We start from the raw sequence: 22793 nt of genomic DNA, 5'->3' as shown, positions 1-22793 counted from the left end.
CAGCTTTATGATAAATGGTCCTAGAAACCTAAATTACAACTGCACCAAATGAACAATATGTCCAAATTATTTGGTGGCTTTTTTTGTTGCAGAGACAGCTGGCATGAATACAGTGCGCTACCACCGTTGTCTACAAACCTACAGTGTCACCTAGTGGGCAAACATCCCATCAGGATACCAGATCCTGGCTTGAAGGCCGCTGCAGGCTAAATGTCTCCCGTCTAAACAACAGAGTGGGTACATGAAAGAACGGCAAAATGTCAGGTTACCTACCAGAAAGGGAACACTAGACTGAGCCAGTATTTGGAAGGTATATTGCATGACACACAGCAAATGGAGCTGCAGAAGATGGCAATGAGTGGCAGGTTTAATCCTGGACTAATTTACACTCATAGGTGTAAACCTTGTTTAATTCTGATGCCAGTTGCAAGAAGCTCCACAGGGGTAAATTGCTGGATTATTATTTTTTTTAACCTGGCTTGCATCACATTAACAGTGAGCATTTCTGACTATCTAGCCAGCCATCAGTTTCTGGCCTTTCTATCATTTACTATATTTGCAAATAATAATTGATGTTAAATTGACTCTAAAATGTTATTTCTCCCTCTCCTTGAAATCCATGAAAAAAATATTATAAAAAAATTAAATTATAATCAGTGCAATAAATTGAGTAGCTCAGCATCATTAAAATGTAGAATTCATAGTTTGTAGTGCTGAAGGTACCATGAAGCAAAATATTAGCAGTCAGTTGTTACTAGATCTGCCTATGTGCCTGTCTATACTTACACAAGCCTGTATATTACATGCTTCATGGAAGCGTCACTTTGGGAATCTTCTCTGGAGGCCAGTGCATGCCAGAGATTATAGTGTTTGACAGAATTACATTAGAAATACCCAGTGCTTCTTTTCTGGGGTTACGCAGGGGTACGCTAAACATTTTAAGTGTGGCCTCATTGAGGGGCACGCTTCAATATGAGTAGGAAAATGAGTGTTTCCCTAAACATTTTTTTAGAAAGAAAAGCACTGGAAATACTAATGCAGCCCTGCTTATTTTGGGGACTAGAACAAGAGCCCAAAGTGCCAAAACAAAACATACAAGTATTTCTGTACACACAAAATGGCAGACAATATTTAAATAGAATTGTGGATTGAAGCTCCAGAAGAGAAAAACAAAATGGCAAGTTGGTTAGTTGTTATAAATTACACAGGCTACCCAAATGTATACAGTAAATCCCCTTAAAAAACTGTATGTATAGTATTTATGTGGCGATTGGTTTACTTGATTCCTTACCTGCCCTTTACCATAAGGTCCCAATGCAGGTTACAACAATTCAATATACAATTATAAAACAAACAATTCATCTGCAACCATCAAGCAAACCATTAAAAAAACACTTTAAAACATTTCTCCGTATAAAAACAGTTGAAAGTAATTCGGGTACAGACACAGGCTGGGATGAAGATTTCCACTTATAAGGCTTGTTGAAAGAGAAATGTATGGTGCTGAAAAGACAACAGAGATTATGCCTAAATGTAAGGGGAGGGAATTCCAAAGGGTACCGGTAGGTGCCACAATGCTAAAGGCCCAGTTTCTGTATTGTGCAGAATGGGCTTCTTGATAAGATAGTATCTGCAGGAGGCCTCTTCTGCAGAGCACAGTGATCAATTAGGTATTTAAGGTGGGAAACAATCTCTTAGATATCCTGGCCCCTGCTGTATAGGCCTTTGTACAGCAGTACAAGTAAGCCCAAGAGCTGCAGGCAAAAACTGGGGGCAGGCAAGTTTTTTCTGCACAATTCCCCCATACAAATCCTATTAAAGCAATGGGACATTAACAAGTCACCGCACACTTTGAATGCTGCAGCAAGGAGCTCTAGCCACGGCTGGCTGAATTATATATTTTTCAAAAAAATAATAAGGCAAGAAATACGTTTTATAGGAATAGAAGCAGTGGTGCACCCCCTGACCACCTGATAAAGGGATCCACCTCACAATGGCAAGGTTGGGTTTTTTTCACTGTCCAGGAAGACTGACCACCTCAGGTGCGAGGCCTTTAGGACAGTGTTTCCCAACCTTGTGCCTCCAGCTGTTTTCGGACTACAATTCCCATCATTCCTGACCACTGGTCTTGCTAGCTAGGGATGATGGGAGTTGTAGTCCCAAAACATCTGGAGGCACAAGGTTGGGAAACACTACTTTAGGAAGCCTTGCTGTTCAGCTTTCAGGCAAAGATGTTCAGCCAGACAGGCCAAACTGGGATCCAGAAGAGTACACTGAGTCAGCCTGTCTAGATGCACTGGATACGTTTTATATGCACTGTCTAGATGCACTTGCCGACAAAGGTCCGTATAGTTAAAGCTATGGTTTTCCCAGTAGTGATGTATGGAAGTGAGAGCTGGACCATAAAGAAGGCTGATCGCCGAAGAATTGATGCTTTTGAATTATGGTGCTGGAGGAGACTCTTGAGAGTCCCATGGACTGCAAGAAGATCAAACCTATCCATTCTTAAGGAAATCAGCCCTGAGTGCTCCCTGGAAGGACAGATCGTGAAGCTGAGGCTCCAATACTTTGGCCACCTCATGAGAAGAGAAGAATCCTTGGAAAAGACCCTGATGTTGGGAAAGATTGAGGGTACTAGGAGAAGGGGACGACAGAGGACGAGATGGTTGGACAGTGTTCTCGAAACTACGAACATGAGTTTGACCAAACTGCGGGAGGCAGTGCAAGACAGGAGTGCCTGGCGTGCTATGGTCCATGGGGTCACGAAGAGTCGGACACGACTAAACGACTAAACAACAAAAGATGCACTGGAAGATGCCTCAGTGGAATAATTGCCAAGCTGTATTCGTCCAACAACCATGGCCAGCTTGGCCAAAGTAAGGCGACAGCACCACTACAGTGTGTTCTTCCCATATCTTCTTCACGATCTACCTATGATAGTAGCGGTATTGATGGAAAGGCAAACAGGAAAGCTGAAAGCTATGGTGAGTGTAGAGCAGTGGTGCCTGTTTAGAGAATTTATGGAATTTGTGGTGCTGTTTGTTTTTCTTTATAAATTATTGGATTTTATGTAATGCTCACATGTTTATAGTTCCCATTTACACTTTTCCTTAATTGTTTTAATTTTTATGAATACTTTTTAATCCTGCACTTTGAAGGAAACTAAACTGAGCTTTCCTTTTCTTTCTTTGAAACCAATTAAAAATGCTTTAAAAAGCAAATGCCGACATTCATACACACAGAAAAAATCTATTCAAAACGCAAATCACAAGCCTGAGAAGCAGGCAGTTGGGGACCGTGCACACACACATATATACACACATATGTGTACTCTGCTTGTGACCAAGACAGGAAGCCAACTACTGTAGTCAAGAGGAGGAGGGGAGAAAATAATGGACAGAAAATTGTGCTTCCTATTTTGGGGCACAAGACGGCAGCATGACCTACTCTCTCTGCTGCTCTGACTTGATTTAAAAAATTGTAAGCTTTTCTGGTAAGAGACCTGTCCTGTTATACTTTGTAAAACACCATGAATAAACAAACACACATAAAGAAAATAGCTAATAAAACACAATTGAAATACACAGTGAAAATAATTAATGTCAATCACTATATTTAGAGAGGGTATGTTTAGCCTGGAAAAGAAGTGACAGAGATCTGATAGCCATCTTCAAATATCTAGACCAGGGGTTGTCAACCTGGTCCCTACCGCCCACTAGTGGGCGTTTCAGCATTCTAGGGGGGGTAGGGGGGTTCTATGGCACAACAAGCGGAATCCTCCTTCCATCGAGCACTGGTGGGCAGTAAAGAAATTTTACCATCAAGAAAGATGCATTAGTGGGCGGTAGGTATAAATCTTAGACGACTGTCACAGGAAGATGGAGCAAGCTTCTGCTCTGGAGGCTAGCACCCAACCAATGCCTTCAAGTTGCAAGAAAGGAGATTCCCGCTAAACATCAGGAAGAACTTTCGGACAGTCACAGCTGTTTGACAGTGGAAGGAAGGAGAGGCAGTGGACTCTCCTTCCTTGGAAGTTTTGAAGCAGAGGTTGGATGGCCATCTGTCAATGGATGCTTTAGCAGAGATTCCTCCATTGCAGGGGGGTAGGACTAGATGAGTCTTTGGGGTCTCTTCTAACTATAATTCTGATTTCAATGATTCAACACAGGGCTATTCGGAAAGCCAGACGTATTTTCTCCTCTCCCCTTTCTCCCTCCCTTCTGCGATAGCAAGAGCATCAACCAATAGCCAGAACCGGCGCACCGCAGCGGCCTCTACCGGCCACGCCGTTTAGAACACGTCGATACTCCCCTCCGCGCAGGCGCCCTCTGAGCTCACCAACCCTTTCATCTCGCGTCATCCCTACTGCAGGGGCGGGAGGGGCAGGCGGTTCTAATTGGCGCTTGGAGGAGACGGGGTGGGCGGGGCTACAGGAGGGGGCGTGTCCCGGAAGGGAGGCTGCCGGATGGCCGCGGAAGCGGGGAGAGGGAGGCAAGGGCGCCCGGGTTGCCCTCGCTGCGCGCGGCTGATAGATGCTGCTGTCGCCGCCGCCCCTGCACCGGCTGGGCTGGCTCTGGCTGTGGGTGCTGCACTCGCTGGGGCAGCCCCCTCCGGCCGCCGGGAAGGAGGTCGACATCGCCCGCTACAGGTGAGCCCGGACCAGGATGCTCACAGCTCCCTCGTCACCTGGGCTCCTTTGCCTTCCCTTTTTAAAAGGCTTTGTGGTGCGAGGCGGGTTTTCAACAGGTTACGCCTCCCCTTTCAATGGCGTGCCTCTCTGGCTGGCCACGTTGAATTTCACCTGCCATCCAGTCTCGCGCAGGGACAACGGGAGAAAAAAGGGTGGTGTCAGCCCTGCTATCAGATCGAAAAACCGAGGGTGGGAGAGGGCGGAAATCCTAGTCTAATACTTACTTGCAGCTATATTTATCAGTTTGCTTTGAAAACAAAGTGCTTGTTGTCTAATGGTGAGGATGGCACAGAAATTAAAAAGTCAGGGGATGAGGATTAGACTTTAGATGGCAAGTTCTACCCTTGTAGAAGGCGGTAAGAAAGGACAATCGTTTTATTCATGTGTTTGTTTAAATATCTTAGGGATGTGGCTTCGTGGAAAAGTAAACAAGATATCATAGCCATGTGTGTGGGGGAAATCATAAAAATAACTGAGGGCATGCTGCTCTTGACATATGCAGGTCTTTGTGGTCATGGTTAAAAGCAGCTGTGAAGAACCTTGAAGCAACACCCCCCCCCAAAAAAAGTAGATCCTACAAACCTGAAATGCTTCCTTTGAGAGAGATGGGAAAGTGCAGTGGATTCTTGAAAATTATTTATAAGGGAATCTTGAAGACATTGGTTTGGTGTGAAGACATGATCAGAGGCCTTTTTCTCTCCCCCCCCCCTCTCCTGCCTTCCACTGCATTCTGTGTATATCAAGCAGTCAGCAAGAAAGTTGGAAGGAAGAGAATTGCTGAGGTGCCCATCACAGCCCTGGTATAGGAACTGCCAAAGATGCATATTTATTCTGCATGGTGGCATTCCATGTGGAGGCTGTAATATTTATAAGGATTTCATTGTGTAAATCCTAGATGAAGAAAGTTTATTTTGCTTTTCGGACCAAAATTGTTTCCCAGAGTGGCTCATTGTGATCAAAAAGTCCATTCAGTCCTGGTGTCAGGAATTGTACATAAAGGAAATTGACACAGAAGCCTTGTCCTCAGGTTTACAGACTAAAAAGACCAAAAGGAATGGGAGCAGAGAGAGATCCTCTCAAATGGAGATCAGTTTGACAGTGTCAGAATTACGTGATTAATTCTGAGTTGGCATTTAACCAGTTGTGGTCCTACTGACCTTCCCTTGCTATTGGTCTTGCTGGCCCTAGAAGTGATACAACTACCCATTATTACTCCAATTAGTGCTTTCCCCTTCACTCTTGCAGTTTCAGGGCAACTGGAACAGAGCTCTTTCTGACTGGAAGGTGGAAAGCAAACTTATTGCAGCTGCTCCATTTCTGGAAGAAGGCTGCTGTCATCCTTGCTGTGGTCTTCATGCGGGTGGGGTTTCAGCCTCCTGGCCACTCTCAAAACTTCTAATTTTGAAGAGAACATACTTTGTTTTTAGATGATATTGCACATGTATTGCTTCATACCCCTTTTTAGAAGAAGCATTCTCTGCTCTGTGAGAGAAAGGAGAATGCTTCTTCTGTGATGGCAAGCGTGATCCACTGCTTTCAAAATTATGGCAGTGCTATGCTCACCTTTGTAGAGTTCACCTTTTTTGCTGTTGTCCACTTTTCTGTAACACTGTAAGTTTCTGAAACGTCTTTTTTTTTCCCTCCCTTTAGAGAGAGAGTCAAGTCCATGTTTTATCATGCTTACGATAATTACCTGGAAAACGCCTTCCCGTATGATGAACTGCGCCCTCTGACATGTGATGGGCAGGACACTTGGGGAAGGTACTGGGGAAACTGAATGTTCTTTCTTTGGTTGCTTGTGGAATTTTGAAATAACACCTTCTTAGAGGATGTCCCTATTTACTAGAGCAGGTGTCGTCGTCCCCCCACCTGCCATGCTGAGTGAAGCTGATGGGAATTGCAGTCCAACTTCTGGAGGGCCCCATGTGGGGAAGGCCATGTTAGAGGACATGTCACACTAAATTTGTCTGATTCTTGCTCAGATATCCCAGAGAATCTAGACCGGGCATCCCCAAACTCGGCCCTCCAGATGTTTTGGGACCACAACTCCCATCCTCCCTAGCTAACAGGAACAGTGGTCAGGGATAATGGGAATTGTAGTCCCAAAACATCTGGAGGGCCGAGTTTGAGGATGCCTGATCTAGTCCCAAGAAACAGGTTAAACAATAAAAAACCAGATGTCCATTTTATAACTTCAGTTGTTGAATGCAAAAGCAGCATGGGAAGCTTACAGCACATACTAGTGGTCCTGGAACAGCATAGTTTTAACCTTTTCACCGCCTTTGGAAAGACTGAGGTGCACATGATGAAACTGTTCTGATATCTGAAGTGCTGTCACATAGAAGAGGCCAAGTTCTCTGCAGAACTTGATGTAATGGGCTCAAGTTACAGGAGGATGGATTTCAGTAGAACAGTGGGAGAAACCTCTTAATGGTAGGAGCAGTTTAGCTATGGAACTAATTACCTACAGTGGAGTTGGGCTCTCCCTCACTAGATATTTTCCAACAGAGACTGGACAGCCATCTCTTGTAGCTGCTCCAGCTCTGGTTTTTCAGAGGACAAAGCCCACTGGCTAAATGCCAACATGTGCATCTTTCTATGTATTTTGTGGTTGATGCCACATTTGCCTCACCAGCATTGCCTTCCTTTCTTTTTCAGTTTTTCTCTCACACTGATTGATGCACTGGACACTCTGCTAGTAAGTACCGTTTGTCAGTAATATCATCTTCCCTAGTTTTCTCAGGTCCTGCTTATTCTCAGGCATATTGCATATTGGTAGAAAACAATTTCTGTTCCTCAGACTTTCAGTTTTTCACTACTTTCAACTTCTTTACAAACAAGAAAAATGACAACATTACTAAAACTAAGCACAAAATGGATTCACAAATTTGAAAACAATGGGTTATATCTAACACTATTGTTTCACTTACACAACACGTTTCCATAAGCAATGGACCATGCTCCCCTTTCTTGCCTGCAGCTTCCCCAAATCTTCTCCAGAGGGTTGAGGGACCTTTCAGAACAGATTTGGGGGTGCACAGAGAGAGAAGAGGACAGTGTGAGACTGGATCTCCATGTGTGCAGTGCAGGATACAACCAAAATGTAGAACTAAAATTGTCCATTGTCTCCCAAGACAGATAGATGCCAGCTAGTTCCAGACTTCATCCATAGGAACATAGAAAGCTGCTTTATACCGAATCAGACTCACTGGTCCATCTACCTCAGTATTGTCTACACTGACTGGCAGCAGCTCTCCAGGGTTTCAGGCAGCGAGTGTCTCCCAGACCTATCTGGAAATGCTAAGGATGGGACCTGGGACCTCCTGTACACAAGGCCAACTTCTGTTGTTGATGCAATGCCAACATTCCAAGTTCTTGCACATTTTCTTCATTAGAACAACTTCAAGGGCAAAGCTATATTGCGCCAGTGTAAAATTCTGTAATATATCTTTCCTACTGATTTCTACCCTGCCTGCCCCCATATTTAGATGTTTGCAGTCTCATGAATTGTGTGCTTTCAGTTAAATTTATTTCTTCTAGATTTTGGGGAACGTCTCTGAATTCCAGAGAGTTGTCAGCGTGTTGCAGGAGGGTGTGAATTTTGATATTGATGTAAATGCTTCTGTCTTTGAAACCAACATCAGAGGTGAGCGGAACTCAAAAAGGTCACTGTCTTGGAAGTATTTTGCATAACAAATTAGTCTAGGGTTGCAGCACAGAGGAAAGATGAGTGTGTAATATAGTAACAGGATTTGGAAGGGTAGCCATGTATAGCCAGTTGTAGCAAAAACAACAAAGAGTCAGTTGTAGCAGCCTTTTAAGGACTGACAATTTATTATAGCATAATCTTTCACGGAGCAGAGTCCGTAATCCTAAATTGGCAGGCATTACATTAAAAGCACTTGGGGTTGGAAGAATGGAAAATTGGCAGGCATTATATTAAAAGCACTTGGGGTTGGAAGAATGGAACATGGAGAGAGAAATAAAAGTTATAGAAATACCTTGTTCAGAGGCAATATAGTTGAATACCAGATTAGAGCAAGGGTGGATTAACTAGATATTGCTGAACGCCAGTTCTCATTATTCCTGACCTTTGGCCTTGCTCTCTGGGGCTAATGAGAGTTGGCAGCTTCTAGAGCAGGCATGTCAAACCTGCGGCCCTCCAGATGTTTGGGCCTACAACTCCCATGATCCCTAGCTAGCAGGACCAGTGGTTGGGGAAGATGGAAATTGTAGTCCAAAACATCTGGAGGGCCGCAGGTTTGACATGCCTGTTCTAGAGGGTCCCCACATCCCCACCCCTGTACCAAAGAGAGAAAGCAGGCAGAGAACTATGGCCATATATCCCCTGCCTGTAGGGGTCCTGGAAGCAGTCAGCTGGCAACTGTTAGAAACAGAGAGCTGAGCTACATGGGCTGTTTGTCTTATCCAGCTGAGCTGCTGTTAACATTCTTGTGATGATTCTAATGCAAGTTTTTGCTCTGATGCTTTTCTGTATTCATTACTAAGGCGAAAAGTTGAATATTTCATGACTTACGTAGTATATTCTTTGCAATAATCATGGAAAAGATGTTGCTGGGATAAGAACAATTAATGTGTCCCCCCCTGAGAAGCTTAACCAAATGGCTGGCTCCTCTGTAGCCACTGAAAAGGAAGTCGGTTCTGCCCAGGAATTTGGTATACAACATGTTCTGGAAGGAGTTGCACTCCCCTCTTAAGGAAAAGGCTTGTAGTCTAGGAGTATTCCCGGATCCCAACTTGCCACTGGAGTCTCAAATTGCTTCTGTGGCTAGGAGTGCTTAAATCTAGCATAGGCTGATTCACCAGCTGCAGCTGTTCCGAGGTCAGAGTAGCCTGGCCTCAGTTGTCGGTTCTTGGTGGCCTCCCTTCTGGACTACTGTAGTATGTTGTATGTGGGGCTGCCCTTGAAGACAGTCCGGAGACTGATGATAGTGCAGAATGTGGCTGTTAGGCTGGTAAGTGGAGCAACCAGATAGGGCCATGTGTCCTGAAAGCACTGCACTGGCTGCCAGTGAAATACCGGGCCAAAACAATCAGTACTAGCACTTAAAGTCCTAAATATCAGCTATGGGTTACTTCCGGGTTTGCCACTCGTGCAGAACGGATCCCGGACTCAAAACAAGGTACCACTGTACAGTTGTACCTCGGAAGTTGAACGGAAACTGTTCCAGAAGTCCGTTTGACTTCCAGAATGTTCGGAAACCAAAGCAGAGCTTCTGGTTGGCTGCAAGAAGCTCCTGCAACCAATCAGGAGCCGCAGAAGCCCAGTCAGACATTCGGCTTCCAAAAATAGTTTGCAAACTGGAACACCCAGGTTTGCAGCATTCAGGAGCCAAAACATTCAAGAACTAAGCTGTTTGAAAACCAAGGTACAGCTGAACTGACTTCTTAATCCAGGAATTGATTGTCTAATTAGTCTGTTTGCTCCTCCTTTTAAACATACTGTGATTGCAAGTAAAGGAGCTGGGCGTGGTCATCAAGAGGATGGTGGCTAGTCGGCTGTAGATATGCCTGGAGGAAGTGGATTTTCTAGATCAGTTCCAGTCTGGTTTCCGGCTTGCTTTTGGCTCTGAAACACCCTTGGTCGCCCTGATTGACAGCCTCCATTGGGAAAGAGATGGAGGAATGCAACTCTGCTGGTTCTCCTTGATCCTCTCAGTGACTTTTGACACCATTGACCATGGTGCTCTGATGGAATGACTCAGGAAGGTTGGAGTTAGAAGTACTGTATTACAGTGGTTCCACTCCTGCCTGCAGGATCACTACCATAAAGTATTACTAGGAGATTACTGCTTAGCTTTTGGGCTATTGGGTCCCACAAGGGTTCATTCTGTCTCCTAAGCTATTTAAAATATATGTGAAACTGTTGGGAGCTGTTATCTGGGGATTTGGAGCATGGTACTCAGCTCTCTCTCCATTCCATAGAAATCGGAGTCCGTGAAGGTGTTAAGACAGATGTTTTGGAGGCACCAGTGGACTAGATGGGGGCCAATAAATTGAGGCTGTATCCTGATAAGACAGAAGTACTGTGGATGGGTACTTCCCGTGCCCAGGAATTTGGTATACAACATGTTCTGGAAGGAGTTGCACTCCCCTCTTAAGGAAAAGGCTTGTAGTCTAGGAGTATTCCCGGATCCCAACTTGCCACTGGAGTCTCAAATTGCTTCTGTGGCTAGGAGTGCTTAAATCTAGCATAGGCTGATTCACCAGCTGCAGCTGTTCCGAGGTCAGAGTAGCCTGGCCTCAGTTGTCGGTTCTTGGTGGCCTCCCTTCTGGACTACTGTAGTATGTTGTATGTGGGGCTGCCCTTGAAGACAGTCCGGAGACTGATGATAGTGCAGAATGTGGCTGTTAGGCTGGTAAGTGGAGCAACCAGATAGGGCCATGTGTCCTGAAAGCACTGCACTGGCTGCCAGTGAAGTACCGGGCCAAAACAATCAGTACTAGCACTTAAAGTCCTAAATATCAGCTATCTCTGATCCTGTGATTGGCAGGTGAGGCCTTGTTGGGGTGAATCTGGATGGTGTTGCCCGCTTGTGGAGAGTGCCTTGTCCCCACTTGTGGAACGCTCTCCTCACTTGTGGAATGCCTTCCCTAGTGAGGTACATTCCTGTTTTTGTGATTGCAAGGCATTTGATGGCTGAAAGAGACTCTGAGATCACTAGCTGAGATAATGTTCTTACCTGTTTTTAGATTTTTGTTTTGTTTTGTTTTGTCGTTGCTATGTCTGCTGCCGTGGGCTCCTTTGGGAGGAAGCGCAAGATACAAATCAAATGAATAATAACATATTCACCCTTTGCCATTGAGACAGCACTACTTTGCTTTTTAAATAAGCTGTGCATTCCCATTTTCAGTGGTTGGTGGACTCCTGTCTGCTCACTTGTTGTCAAAGAAGGCCGGTGTTGAAGTGGAAGCGGGATGGCCCTGCTCTGGGCCCCTCTTGAGGATGGCAGAGGATGCAGCTCGAAAACTTTTGCCAGGTGAGCACTGTTGCAAAATCTTGAGAACTCATTTCCTCCCTTTCTGTGTTGCTGCCTTATAGGCTAAACTAGATTATAAGTAATACGTAGGTACCAGGAACTGCAGGGGGACAAATTCTTGCAAATTGCTAGAAGCAGAAGAGATGTAGTTGGATATCTCAAGTGCGTTGAAAATAAATATTTATGCTCCTAATGCAGCCTTCCCCAACCTTGGGTTCCCAGATGTTGTTGGATCCCAGTTCCCATCATCCTTGACCACTGGACCTGCTAGCTAGGAATGATGGGAGTTGTAGTCCAACAACATCTGGGGACCACATGGTTGGGAAAGGCTGCCCTAATGTATACTGGGCTGAATGTTGCTAAAATCTGAAGTAATGAAAATGGACTCAAGTGTCTGCTTTTTTTTTATCAATGAGTATACCACAACAGCAAAAATAGTAATATGGCTAAGTAGTGGATAATGTGGGACACAGGTGGCGCTGTGGTCTAAACCACAGAGCCTAGGGCTTGCCGATCAGAAGGTCGCTGGTTCAATTCCCAGCGACGGGGTGAGCTCCCGTTGCTCGGTCCATGCTCCTGCCAACCTAGCAGTTTGAAAGCACGTCAAAGTGCAAGTAGATACAGCTCTGGTAGTGCAAATAGATATAGCTCTGGCGGGAAGATAAATAGCGTTTCCGTGTGCTGCTCTGGTTCTCCAGAAGTGGCTTTGTCATGCTGACCACAAGACCCGGAAGCTGTACGCCGGCTCCCTCAGCCAGTAAAGTGAGATGAGCGCCGCAACCCCAGAGTCATCCAAGACTGGACCTAACAGTCAGGGGTCCCTTTACCTTTACCTAGTGGGTAATGTAATGGCTCTGATAAATATCTAAGATGTGAAATAATGCAGCTAATGCAGTGTTTACTTTGTGGAAGTACGGTAGAAAGGCACTTACAGTGCTGTATATGACATATATTTGTCACTAAGCATTCATTGCACACTTGAGCTAAAGCAGAACATACAGTCTTTGCTGTCTATTTGAATAGCGATGATCATTTTAACTTGTGGTTACTCGGATTCGCATTTTGTTCCCCTGTGAATGGGCTATTGTTAAACTGGAATATAAATCCCAATCTATACAACAGAAACCTCTTTGAGCAAAGTAGTTCTTCAGTATACAGCTGTGTTCTTATGTTTGTGTGTTTTGGAAAATCTTTAAATTATTGTCATAAACTTAGGAAATCTATTGGTTGCCAAGCCCGTTGAGCTTGATTGGACAGTGTATCAGGGTTGCTCACCAGAAGCAGGTAACAATTCCTTATGGGTAAATACCTTGCTTACCAGACCTGCTGTTCAAATTGAGCTGTGCGCTATAGGATGACGAGGCAGACAGACCTACATTTCCCAATGCATTGAATTAGGCAATCTTCCCAGTAGTTGTCCTGACTTGTTTGCCCACTGTTTAGATTGTGCTGGGTTGTCACATGACTTGCTGTTAAAACTAGAAACCCGCCTGATAGGAGACTTGCAGGAGTATTTGTGGAACCAACCTTGGGAGAATCTACAGTTTGAACTGTATTACCTACACTGGGCCCCCAGTTATGATAGTTTTGTTTTGAAGCCTTTCAGACTCCAACTGGAATGCCATATGGGACGGTGAACTTACTACACGGAGTAAACCCTGGAGAGACACCAATTACTTGTACTGCTGGAATTGGTACATTTATAGTGGAATTTGCTACATTAAGTCATCTTACAGGTGACCCAGTATTTGAGGATGTTGCCAGAAAGGCTCTTAAGACCCTCTGGAAAAATCGTTCTGATATTGGCTTGGTGAGTGGAAAAACCATGTGTCACACTTTCCAACTACATAGTTCATAGTTCGATTTCTGTTGAAAGTATGGTCGAATTCTTTTAAAACGCTGCCACTGAAACACATTGATTGCAAGAATATAGCTGTACTGGGTCCACCATGTACCATAAACGTACACAGGCTGGAATAAGCTGACTCCTATTCCCAAACCTCCATTGTTTGTCTACATCAAGGATGACCATGATGAGCATCGCCATTGTTCAATAGCTTGTGGTCCAGATACCTTGAGCTTTTTTCAAGAATACAATGGGTTCTAATACAATATTAGAAGACGGCTTGTTGAAGTTCCAATACTTGTAGAAACCTGCATTGCTTGCTACCAGTCACTTCCTACCTCCACATTCTTACAAATCTTTTTTTAAAAAAAGATTTGCTCTTACATTTTCTCAGTTATACAAATCAGTTCAGGAATATCCTCATTGGTCATTTCACATCATCATCATCATCTTAAATTAATCTCTTCTGTCATGGAACCCAATAGAGCATACATGACCCATCCAGACAATGACCAGACTTAGACCTGCTTAGGTCCAGCAAGGTGGTGGCCTCATGTGCCTTCAGACCCTCCCACTCCCATCCACCACCCATTAGCCATTGGTCCTTGTTTTCACTGAAAAATGGTATGATCCACAAAGTGACTGCCACAGGATTTAATGTGGAAGTGAAATTCACTCTGGGGGAAATCCAGTGTACTGTATTCAGTTGCGTTCTAGGCTTCTAGTATGTTCTTGGGCAAATCCAAGAAATTGGAACCGAAAAACAGCTGGGATTTTAAATAAAGGTCAGAACAGTTGATGCCATGATGAGCATTCTGGTTTAAAAGGCTGTGTTAATGAATCATTAATGTCGCATGTTAGAGATGCCTGGTCCTGTGTTAGTTCTCCTAATCAGAGTAGACTCATTGAAGTTAATGAACATGGATAACTTAATGTCCATTAATTTCAATGGGCCTATTCTGAGTAAAAATTAGTTGACTACCACCTTTAGTGTTGTTTTTAAAAGAATTGGTACAGTAACACACATTGTTGATACTAATTGCATGTTAGAGGTGCTGCAGAAATTAAGATTTTTTTGTTACATCTTTGTGCTTTTTGGAAGCTTGTACCGATAACAAACCAAGGATCTATTGTTCGCTGAAATGTATAGAATGTAAACCTATGCTAATCTCAATCCATAGCTTTTAATAAATGAAGGTTGCTTTTTTCTTCAGGTGGGTAATCATGTTGATGTGGTAACCGCCAAATGGGTAGCCCAGGATGCTGGCATTGGAGCCGGAGTAGATTCCTATTTTGAGTATCTTGTTAAAGGAGCCATCCTGTTGCAGGACGAGGAGCTGATGTCAATGTTTCTAGGTGAGTTCAGAAAGGGCCATAGCTCAGTTGCAGGGCATCTTCTTTGCATGTCAAAGGCCCCTGGTTCCATCCCTGGCATCTCCAGGTAGGGTCAGGAAATACCTCCACCTGACATCTCGGAGAGTCGTTGCCAGCCATGGTGGACAATGCTCATTGGCTTCCTTCCTTCATCACATTAGAGAAGGACTGTAGCTCAGGGATATAACATCTGCTTTGCATGCAAGAGGTCCCAGGGTTTGGGGATCTCTCTTCTCTGCAGCCCTAGAGAGCTGCTTATAGTCAGTGTGGACAAAACTGAGCTAGATGGGCCAAGGATCTGACTCAGTCTAAGGCAGTGACATGTGATGGTCTTGTTCAATGGTGGTGAGCACAGTCGGGAGAATCACACTTTAAAGCTTCTGATTATGCATTGGCAGCCCTGTCTCTGCCTGCCCCTGTCAAGTGTGGGACAGGTGCACATGGTTTGGGGAAACTGTCTTGCAGCCAAATTGGAACAGGTGCCGGGCCAAATTAGGACACATGTCCAGGCCATGGCCCCGGAGGCTCCTTGCCCCTGCTTTAATGATACCTTATGTCCCGTTTTCCCTCTTTCCCTCCTTAACAGCAACTGCTCTGTACAAGCTCATGTGCTGTGAGCAGAGTTCCTTTTTAAAATATTTTTGTATTGTCATCCCTTTAAGCATAAAAGGAAAGTCTGATGATAAATGCGTTCTTTGAAACAGATGCAAACAGAATATATGAAAGCCGGTTTGTTTTCAGGTGCTCTGAAATTCTTCTTCCAGTGTTTATCGTTCATTTTGACTTTTTCTGTAGACTACAACAAAGCTATAAGCAACTACACAAAATTTGATGATTGGTACCTCTGGGTTCAGATGTATAAAGGAACAGTCTCGATGCCTGTTTTTCAGTCCCTTGAGGCCTACTGGCCTGGCTTGCAGGTAAGGGCTGGTGAAGAACAGCTGTGTTTTAACTAAGGGATAGCTAAAGAACTTGTGGCTCTTCATGTGTTGTTGGAAGCTGTGGTCAAGCAATACTTGGTGGCCACAGGTTCCATCCCTGTTTTAATTGCTTGTGTTCTTTGTAATTCCATTTGTACAGTAAAACTGATAGCCTGCATCTGACTAGGCTTCCAATGCAGTATAACATGAATCCAGACTTTTTGCCTGTGATGGATAGTCCTGTACTTAAATCAGAAGTGTAAAAGCAGATGAGGACAAATATCTGCACGGGGGAAACCAGCTGTGGCTTTTTCTTGCCAAGAAAACAGTTAGCAATAATCCACTTTTCGTTGTCTCTCTGATCCCGTGTGAACTGTAATTCCGCTGAGAATCTGACAAAGGCTGTTTTAGTATCTAGGAATGAAAATGAATGATTTCCTAAAACAGAGTAGCCCTATTAAACTTGAACATGTTATTTCTAGTAGATTTCTTTCCAGACTTAAAAAACAAAACAAAAAAACCTGGTTGCCACTGAGGTGTCTGTCCTATGGTTATTTTATAACCCAAGCCTTCTTACAGACATCCTTTCAGTACATAATTGATCATGCTATTACGGTTCTCCCCCCCCCCCCTTTTCCTTTTTTAAAAACAGATTAAGTACTATTTGAGGGTTCTAGTTGTACACTGTGCTTGGGTTGATTATGTCTGCTATGCTCTATTCTTTCTGTTACCTCACTGGGTTTTTTCTGGTTTTGTTCTTCCTCCCAGAGCCTCATTGGAGACATAGATAGTGCAATGCGAACATTCCTCAATTATTACACTGTTTGGAAGCAGTTTGGTGGGTTGCCCGAGTTCTACAATATTCCCCAGGGCTATACAGTGGAAAAGCGTGAAGGGTATCCACTTAGACCTGGTAAATGAGAAATAAGTATTTTGTATGTGGCATCTTTCATTTGCTGTTTACAAGGCATATAAATACTGCAGAAGTATGTTTAAATAAAATAATTTACATACCGCTTAACTACAGTGATCTCCAAGCAGTTTTCAGGGATGAAATACTGAAAGTAAATATTGGTTAGAACTATAAAATCAAACTCCAGTTAAAATGCCTGCTGGAACAACAACAACAAATGTCTTCAGTAAGCGCTGGAAGTTCAGAAGGGAGGGAGGGAGTCTTCATGACATTCCTCCTAGGGGTGCAACAATAAATCTGCTAGCACATTTGCAAAACTAAGCATGGTTTCAAAGCAGATGAGGAGAATGTGTGTTAAGATTCCTGCCTTGCAGGTGGTTGGAGATGACCATCAAGACCCCTTCCAATTCTATGATTCTATTATGTCATCTGGAAGCAAGTGCCATAAAATTGGGCCCACAATACTAAACACAACGGCTCCTGGTGAATATGAGCCATGCATGCAAGCCACGGGAGACTACTAACAGTAACTCCCCCCCAAAGACCTCAGTGATTAAGAAGAGATGCAAGGGATTAAGCAGATATCCTGGACCCAAATTGTTAAGGGCATGACTTGAGCATGGCTTAGTATCAATATCAATATCAATATACTTTATTCGACCGATAGTCAGAACAAAAACATTTCTCAATACAAAGATAAACATATAAAACTGAAGGCATCAGGGGGATACATAAAAATATCAAAATATAAAACTGAAGACATCAGCGGGATACATAAAAATATAAAAATATAAAACTGAGGGCATCAGCGGGATACATAAATGGGGTATGACCGCACTACTAAACCTCCTACAGGTAACCCACATCAAGACATTCGATTATACGTTTCCGACACGAGCGCCAGGAAGAGGAATTTAGCCACAGGGAAGGTTATTTTCCCAGTGGGCTTGTTTAGCAAATATGCTGCCTGCTGTTCTCTTAGTCGGGAACTAAACTGAGATAAATACGGGGCTATAAGACATTGCCTTAAATCATTATAAAAGGGACAACTCAGTAGAATGTGTTCTGTGGACTCTACCTCACCCAAGGCACAATGGCACATTCTCTGACCGTATGGGACTCCTCCAAATCTACCCCTCAAAACCGCCGAATCAAGGACATTCAGTCTAGCCGCAGTAAGTAGTCTGCGGTATTCCACATAGTGGATATCCGCCAGGTAACGGGCTGGTGCAGACCGATACACCTGCTCCCCTAAAAACATCCCAGATTTCACACGGGCTATGTCCTCCTGTCTGGCGATATCCCCCAATCTCTGAGCGATCATCGCTTTAGCGCGACTGTACGTCATGGACTCAATATAAAGGGAGGACAGACCGCACTTTTGCACTTCCTCTACCACTTCCCTTTCCCATGGAGACTTAAAATTATCCCTCAGAATCAGGGGGGCCAAACCCATTGGTCTGAAACATAGTTTGAGCCATAGCCATAATTTCGCTTTCAGGGCCACATACGTAAAGGCTTGGCAACCGGTCTCCAATCTCATGATCGCACCCGCAACAGAAGGGGGGATCCTGAGAATGGCCCTGAGGAATTGTGATTGGATAGATTCCAATCTTACAAAGTCCCTACGCGTACCCAAGGCAATGCCCACCAAAAGTAGTGGGAGAACTTTCATTTTGAAGAGTCGCAGGGCAACATCCACTGTTTGTGCCTGTTTCTTGGAGTACAGGGATCTAATCAACAGAGCTGCTTTAGAAGCATTTGCGGCTATATATTCTCTGTGTGCCAAGAAGGACCTGTTTGATTGAACTATCTGACCCAGGTATTTGAAGCAACTAACCTGCTCTATGGGAATACCATTAATTGACCACAAATTAGGTTTTGGTCGAGCAGCAAAGACCATTATTTTGGTCTTGGCATAATTAAGATGGAGCTCGTGTTGGGTCACGTATTCATGAAGAGCTTGAAGCATCCTCCTTAACCCAATGGGGGAGGTAGCTAAAAGGGCGGCGTCATCCGCATACAGGAGGACATTCAAGGCTCTACCTGCTAATTTTGGCGGGTGGAAAACAGCATTGGTCATATGGGCCACTAGTGAGTTAATATAGAAATTAAATAGGGCAGGGGCAAGCAAGCAGCCCTGTCTTACCCCTCTAGTGGTGGCAACCGGATTAGAGACTAGCCCCTTGCCATCTAGCCTAATTCTCAGGAAGGTATTTGTATGCAGATTCATAATCAGCAAAAGGAGGCGGCGGTCAATAGACGTCGCTGCCAGTTTTGTCCATAGCTGGTTCCTGGGGATTAGATCAAAGGCCTGCTTAAAGTCAATAAAGGCGACATGGAGGGCTTTTAGGCCTTTGCCAGCATATTTGTCGGCCAGATGGTTCAGGATTAGAATTTGGTCTGTTGTCGATCTTCCAGGGCGGAAACCCGCCTGTTCCTCTACATGGCTTAGTAGCGTATGGGCAGTCAGTGAAAACTTTTGAACACTGCAGTTGTGTGCTGGTGGTAATCTGCCTCCACCGACAGTCTAGCCCACAGCATTTTGCATCAGCTGGAACCTCTGGACCAGGCCCAAATGCAACCCCACATAGAGCAGACTGCAATAGTAGTCTTGAGGTTACTAATGCATGGATCACCGTCCAGTAATGGCCATAGTCAGCTGTAGCTAGTAAAAGGCACTCTTCATCACCAAGGCCTCCTTAGCCTCCAGCAACAAAGATAGATACAGGAGACACCCCCCCCCCAAAAAAAGGTCCAAGCCTCTTCTTTCAGAGGGAGCACAACTCCACCCAGAACAGGCAACTGTCCAATCTCCCAAACACATGAACCAGCATCCCAAAGGGCTTACGTCCTCCCACGGTTCATGCTTAGTTTACTGGTCCTCATCCAGATCACCCCTCCACCTAGGCAAGTGTTCAGATCATGCATAGCAGCCCCTGACTCAATGTTATGGAGAAGTAGAGCTGTGTGTTGACAGCCTATTGAGTACAGGACGGGGGAGGGGAGATAATTCCGTCTGGAAAGCAGATAATCTTGTGCGTACAGAAAATTTGTAATAGCGCAGCATTGATTTCCACCCAAGCTTTTTCTTTTTTGTATTTTTGCAGAACTGATAGAGAGTGCAATGTACCTATATCGTGCTACCCAAGATCCCACCCTTTTGGAACTGGGCAGAGATGTTGTAGAGGCCATAGAAAAAATCAGCAAGGTTGATTGTGGCTTTGCAACAGTTAAGTATTTCTCCTGAACTCTCTTCCCCTGCCCTTTCCTTTTTAGTAATGGGCTAGTGTGTTCCTCTCAAGCATCCTTTTCTCACTAGCAAAAGTTAACCTAACAGAATGTGTCATCTTGGTTGGTGTGTGTGTTTGTTTTATTCTATGACACAAATATGGCACTGATTCTAAGTTCTGCTTATTTCAACAGTAGACTTGAACAGATCTCCTGATTTGTGCCACTGTATATTTCTCCAGGATGTTGCTGAAACAATTGTACGACAGATTCTGGTATCTGCACTGTAACCACTTTTCACTCCCTTTATTTTAAAGATCAAAGACCTGCGAGATCACAAACTAGATAACCGCATGGAGTCCTTCTTCCTGGCTGAAACAGTGAAATATTTGTATCTACTGTTTGATCCTGACAACTTCATTCATAACAATGGGTCATCCTTTGACGTCGTACTGACACCCTATGGAGAATGTGTTCTTGGTGCTGGTGGATACATCTTCAATACTGAAGCTCATCCTATAGACCCTGCTGCACTGCACTGTTGCAGGAAACAAAAGGAAGAGCAGTGGGAGGTAGAAGATCTAGTGAGAGAGTTCTATTCTCTGAAAAGAAGCAAGAAGTTCACTTTGACAAGAACTTCTGTTGGAAGAGAAGCAGAGAGGCACAAAGACTCTGCAGATACTTCTTCAGAAGGCCGCAAAGAGCAAATGAACACTAAACAGAAAGAGAAAAGGAAAATCCCACTCCTGAGCTGCCCTAGTCAACCCTTTAACTCCAAACTGGCTGTTCTAGGGCAGGTCTTCTTAGATAATACTTGATTCCTTTGCTCTGATTCAGAGTTGTTGAATTCAATAAATATGTATTTTATTTGCACTTTTCTGTTGCTGTTTCCTTAGTGGGATATCTATCTACATCTTCAAACGGGAGTAAATTCTGTTTTGGCATACATCCACTTTGGAAAGCAGAAGTATTTTGAGAGCAATAAAAAGCAATTGTATGACACTTAGTATAGCTTTAGTTCCCAGATTGTGCCAGCCCCCTGCATGCCTTATTTGTTAACTTTTCTCTATCTATCTCTCTTTCAGAGAGTGTTCATACTCTTTAACCACAGGCAGCAAGGCAAGTTTGATCTGATATTAAATAGTCATGTTGGCCTCATGCAATAAGAAATATTGCAAGCAAGTTTTTGAACTGCATAATCTTTAGGCATATGTGTTTAGAAGACAGAAATAGGTTACATGCCCAGGTTGTGGGGACCTTGATGCAACACCATTACCTGGGTGAGACTCGTTCAAGTAATGTACAACTTAAGCAGCTGCACCTAAATAAGGTGTAGTTTGAAAACTTGCCACACACTGTTCCAATAAAATGTTGTCTTGGTCTGTAGTCAACAAGATGTTTGTTTACAGCATGGTGACAGGGAGGATATTGCAGATACGCTGTACTGTGGTAGCTCTGTCCTGCAAAGTACCTGATTCAGATTTCACTCTTACCAAGAGTTTGCTACATGGCCCTTAGTCAAACAGCTGTGCAATCCACTTTGCCTGCTATCTGCAAGATGGAGATAACATACAACACTAACCTACAGAGTTGCCATAAAGATCGCTGAGATAATTATGCTGAGTGCTTTGAATTCTGACATCCTGTATACATGTTAAGTTGATGGCTGTAAGAATAGATGGATCCACACATTTCTATCATGGACATTAAAGAGAAGGATGATTATTTGTAGTCTTGGGGCTTTCCAACTGGGACACGATGGTGGCTTCTGATTCATATGTGATTGTTCTGGAAAGACATCTCCATCTATCTTACTCTATAGTTGGGAGTACTTTTTGTCTAAAGCAGGGTTTTTTAAAAGGGGATTTAAAGGTATATAATGCAGCTTCCATTTTAAGATGCATTGCTTTTCTTTGTTTTTAGAGAGAAGCAAACCATGAGTGCTGGCTTGCAAGTAACACGAAGCCAACCTTTGTTCCCCAGTGTGGCAACAGCAAGTGAAAAATAAATGAAGCAAGCAAAAAGAAAAGGGGAAGAAACCTCTTGCAGGCAGACACTTGCATTTCTATTTTTATAATGCAATGCCTATTTACATACATCTTATAAATAATAAATGGTGATAAGTGAGCTAGTAGGAAGGCTGTAAATCCTGGAACACGTAGAGATGGGACTGGTATAAATTCCATGTTGGCTATTTCTAGGATTTCTGCCAGATTCTAAACAGACACTGTGTCTGGAAAAGCTATTTTGTGATTATAGGTCAGCATAATTGCATAGAAGCGACTTGCATTTACTTTTTCTTTCCACTTATATATTATCATGTCCCATTTAAGGACAAAACCTTGTGATTTCACCTGAGCCAACCTCCCAGCTTCGTTTTACTATCTACCCTGTTGAACTTATGGAGAGGAACTTGAAAGCTTGTATGCTACTTTGTTCCAAGTTAGTTGGCCTAATTAAGGTATTGTGCTACTATGGATTATGGAATCTACTGGAAGGATTTTTTTATTTTGTAGAATCTTTCTTGTGGGCCAATATAGCGTCCCTAAACTTTTGTGTTCACAGGGTTGCTTAGAAAATGCACATGAAGTGCTTCAAACATTCTAACATGCAGTAGTAATATAATTATTACTAATTATTATTAGTAATAATTATTACCTTATATATGCAAATAATATGCTCATGCCGATTATAAAAAAATAATTGTTGGTGCTTTGGTTGTTAGTAATATTTCGTACACAACTGAATTGAAGAAAGGCTTTACATGTAGCTATCTAACGAAGCAAAATGTGGGGGGAGGGGCGTTTAAAAAGAACCT

General features: G+C 43.6%; 1 protein-coding gene across 1 annotated transcript; it reads left to right on the top strand.

Annotated features, from left to right (window-relative positions):
* Positions 1-4441: 4441 nt before the first annotated feature.
* Positions 4442-20848, top strand: EDEM2 (ER degradation enhancing alpha-mannosidase like protein 2). Its single transcript, XM_035123449.3, has 11 exons — positions 4442-4648; positions 6341-6451; positions 7349-7388; positions 8231-8336; positions 11566-11691; positions 13290-13501; positions 14752-14893; positions 15707-15831; positions 16600-16744; positions 19855-19976; positions 20293-20848. The coding sequence occupies exons 1-11, from the start codon at positions 4533-4535 to the stop codon at positions 20791-20793; spliced, it is 1746 nt and encodes a 581-aa protein (XP_034979340.1). The 5' UTR covers positions 4442-4532; the 3' UTR covers positions 20794-20848.
* The last annotated feature ends 1945 nt before the right edge of the window (positions 20849-22793 follow it).

Source organism: Zootoca vivipara, chromosome 7 (assembly GCF_965207765.1).
Source record: "Zootoca vivipara chromosome 7, rZooViv2.hap1.1, whole genome shotgun sequence".
Classification (NCBI taxonomy): domain Eukaryota; kingdom Metazoa; phylum Chordata; class Lepidosauria; order Squamata; family Lacertidae; genus Zootoca; species Zootoca vivipara.
The sequence above is the reverse complement of the archived record's forward strand: the minus strand, read 5'-3'. Positions and strand labels throughout refer to the sequence as shown.